At 45.7% G+C, this 17,089-nt stretch overlaps 1 protein-coding gene across 1 annotated transcript in view; it reads right to left on the bottom strand.

The window, feature by feature from the left end:
- Positions 1-10,982: 10,982 nt before the first annotated feature.
- The window catches only part of LOC119648589 (UDP-glycosyltransferase UGT5-like), a 31,238-nt gene continuing 25,131 nt past the window's right edge, over positions 10,983-17,089 (bottom strand). Inside the window, exons 6-9 of the mRNA XM_038050359.1 lie at positions 16,099-16,614; positions 11,630-12,066; positions 11,464-11,576; positions 10,983-11,400 (exon numbers count right to left, since the gene is read on the bottom strand). Coding sequence (XP_037906287.1) covers positions 11,008-11,400; positions 11,464-11,576; positions 11,630-12,066; positions 16,099-16,614 — 1,459 coding nt within the window. The 3' untranslated portion in view covers positions 10,983-11,007. The remainder of the gene's footprint in view (positions 11,401-11,463; positions 11,577-11,629; positions 12,067-16,098; positions 16,615-17,089) is intronic.

Raw genomic sequence — 17,089 nt, 5'->3', positions numbered from 1 at the left:
CCTCCGAGTTGTCATATCCATTTTCCTCGTCAGGACGAACGGAATGAATGGAATACCTTCATCTGCATTGAATCCTGCTTTCCGTAGGTTCTGAACTGCGGAACGCATGGTGTCCAATGCTCTTCCCAGCGTTCTAGCCTCCCTTTGGTTTATCTGAGGTAAGTCAACTAACGCCTGAATTTCCTTTTCTATTAAGGCCCGACGATTACTGTACCTTCGGTCAAGAAGAACCCATGCTTGTTGGTAATTCTCTCCGTATATCCCTAAATGGTCGATTACACGTTTTGCATCGCCTCTTAACTTGCTCTGAAGCATCATTAAGCGCTCCGCAAAACCGATTTCAGAACCATCGTATACAGAGTTAAAGAGGCTTTTGAATGGTTCGTATTGACTGATGTCCCCATTGAATATTGGAATATCTGGGATGGGTGGGGCGGGTCTAAAACGATATCCTGAGTTCCAAGGGGAAAAATGGCTCGAAGGACCAAAATGGTTTGGCCGGGTGTGGCTGGGATCCAAGAAGAATTCTGAGCGGTTTGGTCCAGGAGTCCGCAAATATTCTGGGCGGGGCTGACTAGGATCTAATAAATAGTCCGGTCGTAGATGGGTGGGGAAGGGCCCAAGATTAGATGTACGCGGTTCGTCTCTCCACGTTGGATAATTTTGTCTATCCTTATCACAGGCCCCCCATGCCCCTCCAAATGCAACTTCACATCTGCTTGAACTCCTGGGCAGATCCCTAGCTGTCGCTTCACCTTGGAGTCTGTCGTTGACGTCTATGCCCAAGTCTCGTTCTAATAACCCTGTTTCAACTTGTCTTGGGACGGCCCCCCTACTCGAACTTCCTTCACCGGGATCTACATAATTTTGAGTCACTGGCGGGAGTTTAGGGACTTGCTCCCTAACTGGTCCCAAAGTTAACGGGTCGACCTCTGTTTGTCTCTCCTCAGGGATAAGAGAGGGATGAACTCTCTCAACGAACTCCTTTGTTTTCAAATAAACTGATTGCATGAGTCCCAGCTTATTCTCTCGAAAATATATTAAATCTGCCGAGGGATTCAATAATAGAAGCCGTTTATGTTCTGCAATGAACTCTAAATAGATCTGCCGGACCTCACTCCACGCGGTTTCAAAGCGTTCCTTAGTTCGCTTTTCCTGCCGCAGTTTGCATAGCGTCTCGCGAACCTCTTCAACTTTCAAAACCCGCTTTTGCTGAGCTTCAATGATCTCCTGGATCTCCATTTTTGGTTCTATTTCAACTGGTTGTCACTTAATTGAATTAAATATTTCCGTTTGGTACGGACAGTGACACACAAAATACGTGGGAGGCGCAACACTATAAGGATCTTTCCTTTGGTCTGAACGCGCCCACGTAACAACAACAATAACAAAAATACACACCAACGATGTTAGAGTGTCGTTTGAGAAACGTGGGAGGCGCAACACGATAAGGACTTTGCCTTGGGTCTGAACGCGCCCACGGATCAACAACACCACAAAAATTCACACCAACGATGTTAGAGTGTCGTTAGAGAAACGTGGGAGGCGCAACACTATAAGGACTTTGCCTTGGGTTTGAACGCGCCCACGGATCAACAACACCACAAAAATTCACACCAACGATGATAGAGTGTCGTTAGAGAAACGTGGGAGGCGCAACACTAAAAGGACTTTGCCTTGGGTTTGAACGCGCCCACGGATCAACAACACCACAAAAATTCACACCAACGATGATAGAGTGTCGTTCGAGAAACGTGGGAGGCGCAACACTATAAGGACTTTGCCTTGGGTTGAACGCGCCCACGAATCAACAACACCACAAAAGTTCACACTAACGATGATAGAGTGTCGTTCGAGAAACGTGGGAGGCGCAACACTATAAGGACTTTGCCTTGGGTTGAACGCGCCCACGAATCAACAACACTACAAAAAATCACACCAACGTTGTTAGAGTGTCGTTAGAGAAACGTGGGAGGCGCAACACTATAAGGACTTTGCCTTGGGTTTGAACGCGCCCACGGATCAACAACACCACAAAGAATCACACCAACGTTGATAGAGTGTCGTTAGAGAAACGTGGGAGGCGCAACACTATAAGGACTTTGCCTTGGGTTGAACGCGCCCACGAATCAACAACACTACAAAAATTCACACCAACGTTGTTAGAGTGTCGTTAGAGAAACGTGGGAGGCGCAACACTATAAGGACTTTGCCTTGGGTTGAACGCGCCCACGAATCAACAACACCACAAAAGTTCACACTAACGATGATAGAGTGTCGTTCGAGAAACGTGGGAGGCGCAACACTATAAGGACTTTGCCTTGGGTTGAACGCGCCCACGAATCAACAACACTACAAAAAATCACACCAACGTTGTTAGAGTGTCGTTAGAGAAACGTGGGAGGCGCAACACTATAAGGACTTTGCCTTGGGTTTGAACGCGCCCACGGATCAACAACACCACAAAGAATCACACCAACGTTGATAGAGTGTCGTTAGAGAAACGTGGGAGGCGCAACACTATAAGGACTTTGCCTTGGGTTGAACGCGCCCACGAATCAACAACACCACAAAAGTTCACACTAACGATGATAGAGTGTCGTTCGAGAAACGTGGGAGGCGCAACACTATAAGGACTTTGCCTTGGGTTGAACGCGCCCACGAATCAACAACACTACAAAAAATCACACCAACGTTGTTAGAGTGTCGTTAGAGAAACGTGGGAGGCGCAACACTATAAGGACTTTGCCTTGGGTTTGAACGCGCCCACGGATCAACAACACCACAAAGAATCACACCAACGTTGATAGAGTGTCGTTCGAGAAACGTGGGAGGCGCAACACTATAAGGACTTTGCCTTGGGTTGAACGCGCCCACGAATCAACAACACCACAAAAGTTCACACTAACGATGATAGAGTGTCGTTCGAGAAACGTGGGAGGCGCAACACTATAAGGTCTTTGCCTTGGGTTGAACGCGCCCACGAATCAACAACACTACAAAAAATCACACCAACGTTGTTAGAGTGTCGTTAGAGAAACGTGGGAGGCGCAACACTTTAAGGACTTTGCCTTGGGTTTGAACGCGCCCACGGATCAACAACACCACAAAAATTCACACCAACGATGATAGAATGTCGTTAGAGAAACGTGGGAGGCGCAACGCTATAAGGAACTTTGCCTTGGGTTTGAACGCGCCCACGGATCAACAACACAAAAAACAATGCACACCAACGTTGACGTTCAAGTTTTATGTTGTGTAAACGAAACACAATCACTATAATTTCCCGCACTTTATATATATTTTTTCACAAGAGAAATTACTTTTATAATAGTAATTTCTATTTAAAAACTTACTTTGGATCGTAATCCGGCTCGACGGACCAGCTGTTTCAGCATTCTCCTAAACGGCCTCTTCCAGTGAACTACCCTGCTTGGCGTTGGCCAAGCTCGCGCACTAGCTCCTGGATGTTTAACTAGAGGACCGTGGTTGCTCTCGTTCCGGGTTGCCGAAACCTAACTTCGGAACGATGGGGTAATCTAACACCACTGAAACAGAAAACACTAAAGGGGTTAGAAATAATACTTACTTGATTTGTATGGCTTAAGTAAATGAGAACACTCGCGACTCCACTTCAACATACCTTTATTTTCTAATCACAATATTCTATTTCACTCTTATTAATAATTTTTACTTAATTAATCTCAAAAGCGATTTTAAAGTAATTCCCGCGCGTAAAGTGTTCTCGGATAGAACCCTTTAGCTCTGTTCAGAGGCTTGTACACAACTCAAAAGTAAAAGTAACGTTATTCTTAAAATCACCTATGTTTGACCCTTCCGTGTTTACACAGTGCTTTGAAAGTGTTCTTGTACACAACACAATAACACTTGTTTGTTATTATAAATTTGGTTGTCGGCGACAAATCGACACCTGCTGTTGCGCTGCGAACTGCTGACACGGAAGAAAGTCATGTCGAGGCCAAATATATCATTTGGTATGTAACATGCTGATGCAAAGGCGGAAAAGAATCTCGTGATGTCCAAACAGGCCATTTGCATAGCATGTGATGTAACGACGGAAGAGGTTAAATGCGCAGGCAGACTGGGTTTCATGGGGCTAGCTCCAAAGATGCGGCTGCTGGAGAAAATCCAGTGAAATCGCTTGAACAAGACAATGTGGGCCATAAAATAAATTAAACATGAATTTCAGGGTTTATGGTTAAACAGGTGATGCCGCAAGCATTCATTCTTCTGGTGGTGATACTTTGGTCCGATACGACCAGATTGTTCTAGATTGACTTAACGCTGGCGTTTGAATCCCATGAGTTTGTCTAATTCCGAGAAAAGAGTGGACTCAAATTGCATTCCCTGGTCCGTGATGATCACTGCAGGGACGCCAAAGCGAGGGATCCACTCTCCACAGAGGGCTTCGGTTCAAGATTGCGCTGTAATGTCCGTCAGAGTTATTACCTCAGGCCACCGCGTAAACCTGCACATGAATGTAAGGCAATACTTGTAACCGTGCGAGTCTCGTAAAGGTCCTACGATGTCGTGGTGAATGGTGTGAAACCGCTTGGTAGTGCGGGGAAATGAGCCTACTTCTTTTCTTACATGCCTGGTGACACTGCACTTCTGGCATGCGATGCACTCTCTGGCCCAGGAGTTGATGTCCTTATTCATGCAGGGTCAGAAGTATTTCTCGGTGACTAACCGATTTGTCGTCCTGATGCTTGGATGCAGTACGTCGTGAACTGCGCGGAACACTTCCTTGCGAATAGTGGTCGGAATGTATGGCCGAGGTCCCTTTTTTGAGTATTCGCAGCAGAGAGAGAGGTTCGATCCGAAGATGGGCAACTCCCGAAATTTATATTTGGGGTTGGATTTGAGGCTCTGAAGTACTGCCTCATCTACCTGCGCCTTGGCGATAGCCGAGAAGTCGAGTGAGGCAGGGATGTTAACCTCGGAGATACGTGACAAAGCTTTAGCGACCATGTTGTTCTTGCCGGGCACGTGCTGTTTGTCGGACGTGAACTGACTTATAAAGCTCAGGTGTCGAAGTTGACGAGGGGACGCTTTGTCGGGCTTTTTTTTCAAAGCATATGTGAGAGGCTTATGGTCCGTGAACACTGTAAACGGCCTGCCTTCTGAGGAGAAGCGGATGTACGCGGCGAGTAGTTCCCGATCGTAGGTTCTGTAGTTCCGGTGAGCGTGGTTTAACTGTCTGGAGAGGAAGCTCAACGGCTGCCAGACTTGGTTCACCTTTTGGTGAAGAGCAACACCTACTACGATGTCAGAGGCATCAATAAAATGGCAAGGGGTGCTCTTGTCGAGGAAATGCCAAGAGTGTAGCATCAGCCAGTTATTGCCGGGATTTATCAAACGCGGGGACAGCCGCTCCAGACCACATAATCTCTCGTGCATCCTTTGTTTTGGGGCCAGACAAGTACGCATTCAAAACTGGCTGGTTTTGGGCGGCCTTGGGCAGGAAACGATGATAGAAGTTTAGCATGCCCAAGGACCTCCGCAAATCCTTTACAGTTTTCGGGCGCGGAAAGCTTGTAATTGCTTGCACCTTGTCTGTGTCGGGCTGTATTTTGTCAGGGAAAATGAAGTGGCCGAGGGATATCACCTGTGTTTTGAGAAACTTGCACTTATCAACGTTTAGGACTAAGCCGGCCTCAAGGAGACATTGAAAAATGCAATAGAGTGCTCAGACTCTGAGGAAGAAGCGACCAAAACCTCATCCAAATATACGAAACAGAAGTCGAGGTTTCGCAGGACCTAGTGAATGAACCTTTGAAAGGTTTGTGTCGCATTGCACAACCCGAAAGTTATCCGTGTAAACTCGAAGAGTCCAAAAGGTGTGCACATTGCGTCTTTGGAATGTCTTCTGGAGCTACACGGATTTGGTGATAGCCCTTGGTTAAATCCAAGGTCGAAAAGATGCGGCAGTTTGTGAGATGATGCGCAAAGTTGTGGATGAGTGCAATAGGATATGGGTCTGGAACAGTTTGCGCGTTTAGCCTTCCGTAATTCCCACAGGGGTGCTAGTCGCCGGTTGGCTTAGGGACCATATTGAGTTAGGCGACGTGGCGCTGCGTTCTGGGTGGCCGTCGCCAGGACCCCCGTGGGCCTAGCTTTTTGAGGTAGGCGCGTATTTACACGGAATCGTACATCTGGTGACTTTTTCGCCGAATCTGCGATGGTATGTAGGTTGTCCTGACGACCTGCTACCCGATCGCACTTCTCGAGGAGAAGACCGCGAGCGAGCTCGCGACCTGGTGCCCGAACGCTGAGTGTCCAACGTCGCCTTCATCTCAGCCATACTGGCCACAAGCGCGGCCATCTCGCGCTTCAGTTCGCCAACTTCGTCGGAAGGCTGTTGAACGGCCGCTATAGTTGGACGCGCGTGCCCCTCATGTACCTTATCGGCCGCAGCTTCCAGTGCCTCCAAAGAGAGGAGGCACGTGGTCTCCGAAACAATTGTATGCGGGGGAGAAAATAAAAATATTTACAGGATAAGGAAAAACACCTAGCCCTTTTCGCAACTTATACGACCAGATTGTTCTAGATTCACTTTACGGGGTAAGCAATGAATGTACTTTCGAATACTAAAGTACCGCGAGAATATTAGAAGAAAGCAAAAATGCATCGCACTAGAAACACACTTTTATTTTTAACATTATGTCAAATCTAATTTCCTAACTTCCATTATTTTTGCGACCTAATCAGGGCCTACTCCGCCACGGAGAACACCGGTGGTGGCGACTGTCAATCGAATTAATTCCACCATTCGAAATAAATTTCGAATGTTGTTAACCCCGCTGCGCCACAATACTAACTATTTCGAATACTTCTCTGTCTATTGAGATTATTCATTTGTGGCGGCAATTTCTACTTGCTCGATTATGAGTGTTCACTGAAGTGATCAGAGGGATCCGTGGACTACAAATAGCAGAAATGAACGGTTCTTCAATTGGTCCGGTCCGCCATTAAGTGGATTTTTTTTATTATGATGATGCCAAAGCTCAGGGGATGCCCTTTCATGCTATAAAGCTATAACACAACCGTGGCGAGGAGGAAGGAAATTAGGGATTGGAATGGGGTAGGGGTTGATCGTGAAGGAAGTGGCGATGCACTGCTTGCCTAAACATCTGTATGTGTAGTCAGACGGCTAAGACAGAAGATGGTAGTCAGTTCCACATTCGTATAGTTCGAGATAAGAAGAATTCATGGTATTTAATAGTGCGATTAGCACTGACCCTTAGAGCACGGGGATGGGAGTGGTTACTTACTCGGGTGTTGCGTTTGGGAGAGGGATAAGACCCGATATTTTCAGGGAGCAGTGACCATTTTAATAACAATAGGGGAGAGAAAGACATCCAACAATTCGTCTGCGCTCAAGGGGCTAAATTAAACATCACCGATGAGTTTAAAAGCTCTTCATAGAACTTGATCAAGGGCAGACAGTGCAGTTATGCCTGAACCCGCCTAAATGTGAGAGTTGTATTTGAGTTTAGGTCTAACGTGAGTCTTGTAGATCTGCGCTAGGTCGAATGGTGAACAACATCTTTTACAACGATTCAGAAACTTCAAACATTTCATCGTATTTTTCACATTGCTGAAGATGTGGTCGGCCCAGTTGAGCTTACTAGAGAAATTAATACCCAGTATGTTGAGTGAGGGTGAGTCGGGAATATTCCCCTCATCGGCAAGAATAGATTGTAAGGAGGGGGGAGCACATAGTATATTCGAAATGAGACATCATCATTAACGGCGCACCGGTATCCGGTCTAGGCCTGTCTTAATAAGGAACTGCAGACATCCCGCTTTTGCGCCGAGGTCCACCAATTCGATATCCCTAAAAGCTGTATGGCGTCCTGACCTACGCCATCGCTCTATCTCAGCCAGGGTCTACCTCGTCTTCTTTTTCTACAATAGATACCGTATACCTTACAGACTTTCCTACCTTACCGGGCTGGATCATCCTCATCCATACGGATTAAGTGACCCGCCCACCGGAACTTATTGAGTCGGATTTTATCCACACATTCGTCGTTATGTAGGCTACGGAATCGTCCATCTTCATTTAGGGGGCCGAAAATTCTTTGGAGTATTCTTCTCTCGAACGCGGCCAAGAGTTCGCAATTTTTCTTACTAAGAACCCAAGTCTCCGAGGAATACATGAGGACTGGCAAGATCATAGTCTTGTAGAGTAAGAATTTTGACCCTATGCTGAGACGTTTAGAGCGAAACAGTTTTTGTAAGCTGAAATGGGCTCTGTTGGCTGCCAACAACCGTGCGCGGATTTCATCATCGTAGCTGTTATCGGTTGTGATTTTCGACCCTAGATAGGAGAAATTATCAACGGTCTCAAAGTTGTAGTCTCCTATCTTTATTCTTTCCGTTTGATCGGTGCGGTTTGATGTTGTGGGTTGGCTGGTTTCGGTGCTGACATTGCCACCATATATTTTATTTTGCCTCCATTGATGTGCAGCCCAAGATCTCGCCCCAATCGCTTCCTGATCGATATGGATGAAGGCAGCTTGTATGTCTCGGTTTTTTCCCATGATGTCGATATCGTGAGCATAGGCCATTTGGGTGGACTTAAAGAGGATCGTACCTCTTGCATTTATCTCAGCATCACGGATCACTTTCTTCAGGGCCAGGTTAAAGAGGACGCATCATAGGGCATCCCTTTGTCGTAGACCGTTGTTGATGTCGAATGGTCTTCAAAGTGATCCTCCTGCTTTTATCTGGCCTCGTGCATTGGTGAAGATCAGCGTACTCAGTTTTACTAATTTCGTCGGGATACCGAATTCTCTCATGGCCGTGTATAGTTTTACCCTGGCTATGCTATCATAGGCGATTCTAAAGTCGATGAATAGATGGTGGAACTGATGTCCACATTCCAAAAGTTTTTCCCCCGCTTGCTGCATAGGGAAAATCTGATCTGTTGCTGATTTTCCTGGAGTGAAAGAGTTCTCCGCTCGACGGAGTTCGTGATAAATTTCTGCGCGTGCCCGCGTTCTTCGAGGGTTCGTTCTATTGCCTCGTAGAAGGTATCCTTCTACGATGAAATATTTGGTGTAATTGGTCGCCTCCGTATTCAACTAATTCGGCTGTAATTTCATCTGCTCCTGGCGACTTATGATTTTTAAGTCGATTAATTGCATGGACTGTTTCTTTTATACTTGGTGGTGGCAGTATTTGTCCTTCGTCTTCAGTTGGCGGGACCTCCAACTCGCCGATGTTCTAGTTGTTCAGTAGTTCATCAAAATACTCAACCCATTGCTCCAATATGCCCATTCTGTGGGAAATCTGATTTCCCTCTTTGTCTCGACCGGATGAGCATCGAGGTCTATAAGGCTTCATTCTGCAGACTTGTTGGTAAAACTTCCGCGCATGGTGCGGTTGCTCCCTGTACTTTTCGAGTTCACAGACCTGTTGGTTCTCCCAGGCTTCCTTTTTCCGTCTGTGAATTCGTTGTGGATGGCTTCAGTGTTAACTCTCACCTAATTGTCAGAGGGATTCTGGGTGGTGTTGTGATTGGAACTCGGAGCACCATGCCAACGAGATAGTGATCCGATTCTATTTTGCCTCCCATATATGTTTTGACATTCATCAAGGCTGAGAGGTGGTGGCGTTCAATCAACACGTGGTCAATTTGGTTGAAAGTGGTCCCGTCTTGGAGAGGCCCACGTATGTTTGTGGACCGCTTTCCGCGCAAACCAGGTACTTCCAACAACCATTTCGTGTGACACTGCTATTTGAATGATCCGCAGGCCGTTATCATTTGTATTTTGGTGTAACCTATGGGAGGCAACGTATTGCCTGAATACGGGCTCCTTCTCTACTTGGCTGTTAAATTCCCCTAGCGTGATTTTGATATCATATTCGGGATAGGCTTCGAGGGTCCGCTCAACTACCTCGTAAAAGGTATTCTTCTCGGACTCTGCAACCTCCTCTGTAGGGGCGTGCACGTTAATGAGGTTTATATTTCTAAACTTGCCTCGCAAGCGCAGAGTGCATAGCCGTTCGCTTATGTTTTCAAAGCTGATAACAGCAGGTTTCATATTTTGGCTAACTAAGAAACCTCTCTCCTTTTGGCCACTACCACCACCAGACCGAAGCATTCCTAACTTCAATTCAGGATGCTTCGCCCCCAATAAAAAGTTATAAACGGTACATTCTTCACGATTCATCAATCATCAACTCCAGTTGTAGGTTATGCAACTGTGAAGAAGAGACCATTCAGTACATAACATTTGCGTGCAGGATGTTGAGCAGTACCGAGTATACTAATCATCATAGCTCCGTCTGCAAGATTCTGCATCACAATCTTGCGTTGAAATATAACTTAGTGGCAACCTACCATCCTTACTTCTTCTTCTACCTACCATCCAAACTACTGAGGGATCACACTATTGCCACCGACCACAGTGTTAACCACAACAGACCCGGTCTAGTTCGGCTTCTGAAGGAAGAACGAGCGTGCTTCATAATCGATGTAGCCGTAGCGTTGGACCGGAACATTGTTGAAAAATAGCACGAAAAAATCCGGAACTACGGCTCCTTGGCGGACGATGTGAAGCAGTCTTGGAAGCTACAAAATATCGAAGTAGTCCCAGTGGTAATTTCAGCGACGGGATTAGTCCCGCAAAATTTGCATAAAGCGCTGAAAACGCGCGATCTTAGGGCTGGACTATACATGGAGATGCAAAAAGCGGTTATCCTTGCAACCTGTGCTATAGTTCGAAGAGTCCTGTATGGTAACAAACTGACCTAGTGGGCTCCAGTCTCGATTCGTACTGTCTTCCATTTAAGATCGATATCTGTGTAGTATAGAACCACACTTTGCGTTAAAACGCATCATCGCTGTGATGCGGGCCTTTGGACGTTGCCTTCAGCTCATCCTTAGGTTGATCGCCCCTCGGTCCGGTTTGGCGGAAAGAGGGTCCGTAGTCTTTTTTAGCTATATATTCTCTTTGTCAGAATTGCTTTTATTCAGTTTAATTTAATTTTTTGTGTCGAGCGTGTGGAATTTAGCCACTTACAGAAAACAATAACAGAATATCGAATGATATAACAAATACTGAGCAAAAGGACCAAAGCGCATAGGATTATATCATATGAATTCGCCTTGAAGTAACCTAAGCCGATCACAGGTGAACGTAGATGTGTCGGGTTTGGGTCTTTAAGAACATAATCAATCCACCAAAGTGCCGTTTCCAAGGGTTTCATTGGGCGTGTTTTAAACCGGAATGAGCGCACTTTCATTCGTTCAGCGTAAGATGGATCTTCTAGAACTGTTCGAAGTGCCGTCTCTAAATCTTCGGTAGTCATCTTCCTAACATCTACATGCGTCGCAACACCAGCCATTATTGAGTTGTACGAGTTCTGTAAGTTTCAACTGGAATTCTTTCTGTGTCCTTCAGATATATTATTCAAAATTCTACTTACAGTAGTTTGGTCAAGGAAAAATGGAACAGCAACAACAGGAACTCCATGCCAGGCAGCTTCTTGTGTACTCAACCCTCCTCCATGCGAGATAAATGCCTTGGTTTTTCGATGAGCTTGAAAGAAAAATCATTCAGGGTTGTGAATAGTTTATACTAAAAATTCTTACCAAGGACATCATTCTGCGGCAACCATGTTTTTACTAATAAGTTCGGTACTTTTCCATTTGTTGGGTCTTTCTCAAATTTCCAAAGGAAGTTATATTCCGGGAATTTCTTGGCAACATCGATGACTATTTGCTGCTTCTTATCTCCAAATAGATCACTATTGACGTTTGTGCCAAAACATATTAGAACCGATCCCTTTTTGGAGTTCCGTATAAAGTTCTCCAAATCAGACGGAAGTGGTTTAGGATCGGTAATTTGTAATCCTCCAACTTCGATGACACTTGGCGGTAGAGGTACTGGAAAGTCTATTGCTGGATGAATGTTTAAGAACGTGATTACCCCCTTTTGCGATAAATCGAAACTGCTGGGTAGGTTTTTGATGTTGTAGAATGATGAGACCATTTTGTCGAATCTAGGTTGAAAGATGTACTTTCTATATCTGAAAATCCAAAATTTATTCAATTAACAATATTAAACATAAAATGGGAAATGCTTGGAGGTGGAAGACATTGCTTCATATATGATTGTTTTTAGGGAAACAGTTTAGCTGGTTGGTGAATAATATCAGCAGTCACGAATCGGAGCACAGCCACCTAGACAGCTCTTTATCTGCAGGCTAGCGTTCACGACTTCTACGGACGATATTCTGGAGTATATAAGGAGCAAAGTTGGTTTACTTTCTCTTCTGGCCTGCATTAAACTCACAAAAGACAACAATACCGACCGGGTGATTGCATCTTTCAAGGTTACTTCTTTCTGGCCTGAAGGTGTATTCATCAAGCCATATAAGCGCCCCAATTCGCGGATAAATTTCGCGGCAACCCGCCTGCCTCACCGAACTATATAACTGGATCCATGTTCACTGTCCGTCTGTTTTATCAGAACGTCAAGGGTTTAAGATCCAAGCTGGGGCCTTCAATTTATCCGTGCTGGCTCAGCAACACCATACCATTTGTATCTCCAAAACCTGGCTGGACAATGTCATATTAAACTCTGAGCTCCCGGAAGGGTACTCCACTTTCCGCTGTGACAGGGACCGGGATGCATCTCGTCCAAGTCCATCGGCGGTGGAGTCCTAATTGCAATAAAAGATACACTCCCCGTCGAACTCGTCTTCTCCTCCTCTGGCTTTCTTTTAATTGTGTTGCTCTTCGTGTCTCCCCGCCCAACTTCCTCCCCTTCATTATTTCTTGTGTATATGTCCCCTGTGCTAGCCCTTCTCACCTGTATGAAGAATTGTTTGACACTCCTTACCGTCAGATTCCCTTCTCTCCGGTTCTTCCTTTGTGGAGATTTCAACCTCCCCATGCTCCACTGGCCTAATCATCCTAGCTTTCCAATTCCTTCCAACAACTTCTTTCATTCTTCCCTCCCACTTTCTTCCTTTATATACACTTGCTCTGCCCTGAATTTCAATACCTCCAAAAAGCCCTTCGGTCGCACTCTCGATCTCTTCCTTTCCAACCCCCCCGAGCGCCACCTCTCTTTATTTCCTTGCACATCCCCGTATGTCAAAACTGACGCTCACCACCCCGCGGTTGAATTTGAAGTGGAGCTCCCTCGTACAAAACCCAAAACCAAGCGTGAACCCACTAAGTTAAACTTCCGCAAAGCAAATTTTGACGGTCTGAACTCAGCTTCAGCGTCTTTCAAGTGGATACATATATTAAGCAACTCATCGTGTGATCAAGCTCTAAACACCTTCTACAATATTCTCTCTGATCTCCTCTCCTGTTATGTCCCTTCTTCCCCTCCTTGCCTACGTCCGTATCCAACTTGGTTCACAACGGAAATTCTTATTAACATTCGCTTGAAACATACACTGCGGAAGAAGTTTCGAGCTTCTAAGAATGACGCCGACCTTGCTCATTTTGAGGCTATACGCTCTACTGTGAAGTCAATGGTCAGAAAAGCGCGTAAAAGATACCTATTGAGTGTCGAAATCGCCCTTGCCAGCGGTAACTTGAAACTCTTTTGATTTCACGCTCGCAATTCCCGTAATCCAACTCAATGTCTTCCTTCTACTATCAGCTTCGCTGACTCCACCGCCAACTCCCCACAACAATCCTGCGACCTTCTCTGCACCTACTTATCTTCAGTGTTTTCTCCCTCGAGCCTTCCACCCTCTATACCTTTCTTAACTACAGACTCCTCCGAATCTCTAGCCATTCCTCTCCTTACGCCTGGGGCTTCCTAATCTCTTCCTTCTTAACTGCAGAAAACACATTTCCCTTCCCCTGAGTATAATCTACAACAGAAGTCTAGATGAATGCTACTGTCCCCGTCTCTGGAAAGAGGCCCTTATCATTCCTATCCTCAAGAGCGGAGACCCTTCTCTTGCTGTGAACTACGGCCTCATTTCTCTTCTTTCTTTCCTCTTGATCCAAAATCCTGGAAAGATACGTCAACGACTGGTTGCCCGCGCACTTCGGTCACCTCATTGTCAAAGAGCAGCATGGTTTCGGGAAACATAGATCAATGGCTTCAAATCTTCTGGTCTTTACCATCTTTGTTGCTAAATGCTTGAATTCACGACAGGAGGTACATGCTATTTATATTGATTTCTCCAAAGCCTTTGATACCATTGACCATAACATTCTCCTCTCTAAACTTTCATTACTAGACTTCCCTCCCTCAGTCATCTCCTGGCTTTCCTCACATCTCTCATACCGTTCCAGCAAAGTTCCTTTTCATGGTCACTCATCTGGTTCCTTCTCTCCTTCCTCTGGTATTTCCCAAGGCTCTATACTTGGCCCCCTACTCTTCCTGCTTTTTATCAATGACCTCGCCTCCATCCTCACCTGCCCGTATTTGCTTTACGCAGACGACCTTAAATTGTTTGCCTCTGTTTCGTCTCCGTTGGGCTATGCTCTCTTACAGTCCGTCGTCGGCCAATCCGACAAGCCGAGTAAGGAAATCCTCCATGCGGTGGCACTGGGAAACGCTATACTCAATAGAATTTGCTGGCCGTGATGCAGTAAGTGAATGCGTCAAGTCTTAATAAGAGCCGTTAAACCGGAGCCTGCACGGGACCTTATCTGAAGTGATTTTATTTCACAAAACCTTACCAGGGGTACACTGCTATCATAGGAACTGGGATAACCCTTGAATTCACATGCCACAGGCGAATTCCGTTGCACTTCAACACGGGTACCATACTCCTTAGTTCGGTAGAAATTGGGTAGGTCTTGCATCCACCAGTATGAATGCTTGGGCATACACTCAGTATAGACTGGTGCCGCTGTGCTTGTCTCATTGGGGCTCTGATTGTGGTCAAAAAACCAATCCGTATCTTAAGAAGATCTTGAAGTTAAGTCAACGCGCCAGGTACTCACATTAAACCACAAAGGCCGTAGCCTATCTGGACTATATACACACGTCAGCAGCTTGCAAGGGTCCGGACAGGAGGACAGCATGCCGGAGATGCGGCCAAGTGGGTCATCAAGCGAAGACCTGCAATGAAAGCGAGAGTTGCGTTCTCTGCAGGAATTGTGGCGCGTCAGGTGAGAGCGTCGCCCACACTGCGGGCTCGGGCGATGTCCGATCTTCAGGGCGGAATTGGAGAGGGCTAGGGTGCGAACGCCATGATCCGCATTTTGCAAATTAACAAGCATCGGAGTGCAACCGCTCACCAGTTGCTAGCACAATTAGCTGCCGAAGTAAATGCTGATCTAGTGCTGATTAGGAAGCAATACCTTATGGCATCTCGACTTATCGGGCACCGCTGCCATCTGAGTTCGGGACAACCTTCGGCTTCGTGTCCCTGCTGAAGGCCGGGGGAACGGGTTTGTCTGGATCCGGTGTTAAGGGATAAGGTTTTTAGCGTTTACCTGATGCCGAACGGGATGATGCCGGACTTTCGGCCAGGTGATTTTAATGCCAGGACTCTTACCGAGTGGCAACGTTCTTGGCAAAATGAGGCAAGGGGCAGATGGACTGTGCGGCTCATCGACAAATTAGACCCGTGGTTGAACAGAACGCAAGGTGAGATTGATTACTTCCTTACCCAACTTCTGAGTGGGCATGGAGGTTTTCAGTCGTACCTGCGCAGGATCGGGAGGGCGCGATCTCCTGATTGTGTGTTCTGCAATAGAGTGGCAGACGACGCTGAACACACTTTTTTCTCTTGGGAGAGGTGGGACGCCTTTCGTCAATAGCTTTATGGAGACACAAGGGAGCTCTTTCGAGACAACATTGTCAGAGAGATGCTGAAGAGCGCTGGCAGCTGAAATTTTTTGCGAAGAAGATTGAACTTGGCCGGCATAGGGAGAGAGAGAGAGAGAGGTATAGTCCGAAGTAATGTATCAAAGGGTTCTAGGCAAGTTCTCTGATGACAGGGAGGTGTTTAGTTGGTAGTTCGACAGCGTGCTGTTGCGGGAGTCCAACACTCCGTGCGTAAACGCATTCACCTACCCTACTCCCCAAATAAAAAAAACAAAAGGCCGCTACCTAGGAGTAGGTTAATACTTACAACATTTCGTAGAGTTCTGCTACTAAATTCTCCGTCCGTTGCATAAGTGTCATATTCACATTAAATGGCGCAGTTGGGCGAGGGATGTAGGAGGAATAGAAGTGTCCTCCAACGGCTTCTGCATGTGGAACGATGTATTTGTACGGTGAAACATTTATTAACGGAGGATAGTTGAACTTGTGGAGAAAGCCAATCAAACAGCTAACTAGACTGAAATCATGGATGACCAAGTCAAATTTAGTGTCATCGGGGTAGTTGAGTAGGTTTCTAAAACCATCGGTTTTACCAATTGCATTGCAAAATTTAAACATGAATTCAAAACTTGCATGAATTTCACTGAAAACATTTATCTCCATGAATTCATCCAAATCATATTTTTTATTGCCATAGACCATTGTATAGATTTCTTGCATGTCCATTACGTGGGCATTTTTGATTGGCTTTTTGGATTTGTCTATTGAAAGAACTGTTAAATTGTGACCTCGATCTGCCAGTGCTTCTACTAATTTGAAATTCCTGGAAAGAAATTTGAAAAGTTTTCGCATTACAATATTGATCCTTGCCGTGCAACTAATAAATCTACAGTTTTTGGTATCAATCGCTATCATTGTTTCCGAGAAAAATGCGTCTGACAGCCAGAAAGACAGTAAACCTGTTTTAATAAGGTTTGTTTTACACAAAATCGTAAAAACTGAATAAAAAAATAAAAATATTGAAGTTTGGCGTGCGGTAAAGCCCAGTGAGTGAAGGCATCTGGCAGAAAAGTAGGTCAGGCAAAACAAATGATACCCACTCAAAACTCGGGAGTGGAGAAACTGGAGAAGAGGCTGTGCGAATGGTTGAACGAATCAACAGCGCAAAAAACCCCTAAGGAAAAAAAGGCTCAACTCTCCAAAAAGAAAAAGATGGCTGGCGAAACTCACGTAGCCAAAATTCCGAAGATTCCGGTAAGGGGTGTGGGCGAGAGATTGAAGTAAGGTTATTATCATCA

This window comes from Hermetia illucens, chromosome 2 (assembly GCF_905115235.1).
Source record: "Hermetia illucens chromosome 2, iHerIll2.2.curated.20191125, whole genome shotgun sequence".
In the NCBI taxonomy this organism is placed as follows: domain Eukaryota; kingdom Metazoa; phylum Arthropoda; class Insecta; order Diptera; family Stratiomyidae; genus Hermetia; species Hermetia illucens.
Note: the sequence above shows the minus strand (reverse complement) of the source record. Positions and strands in the feature narration are given on the sequence as shown.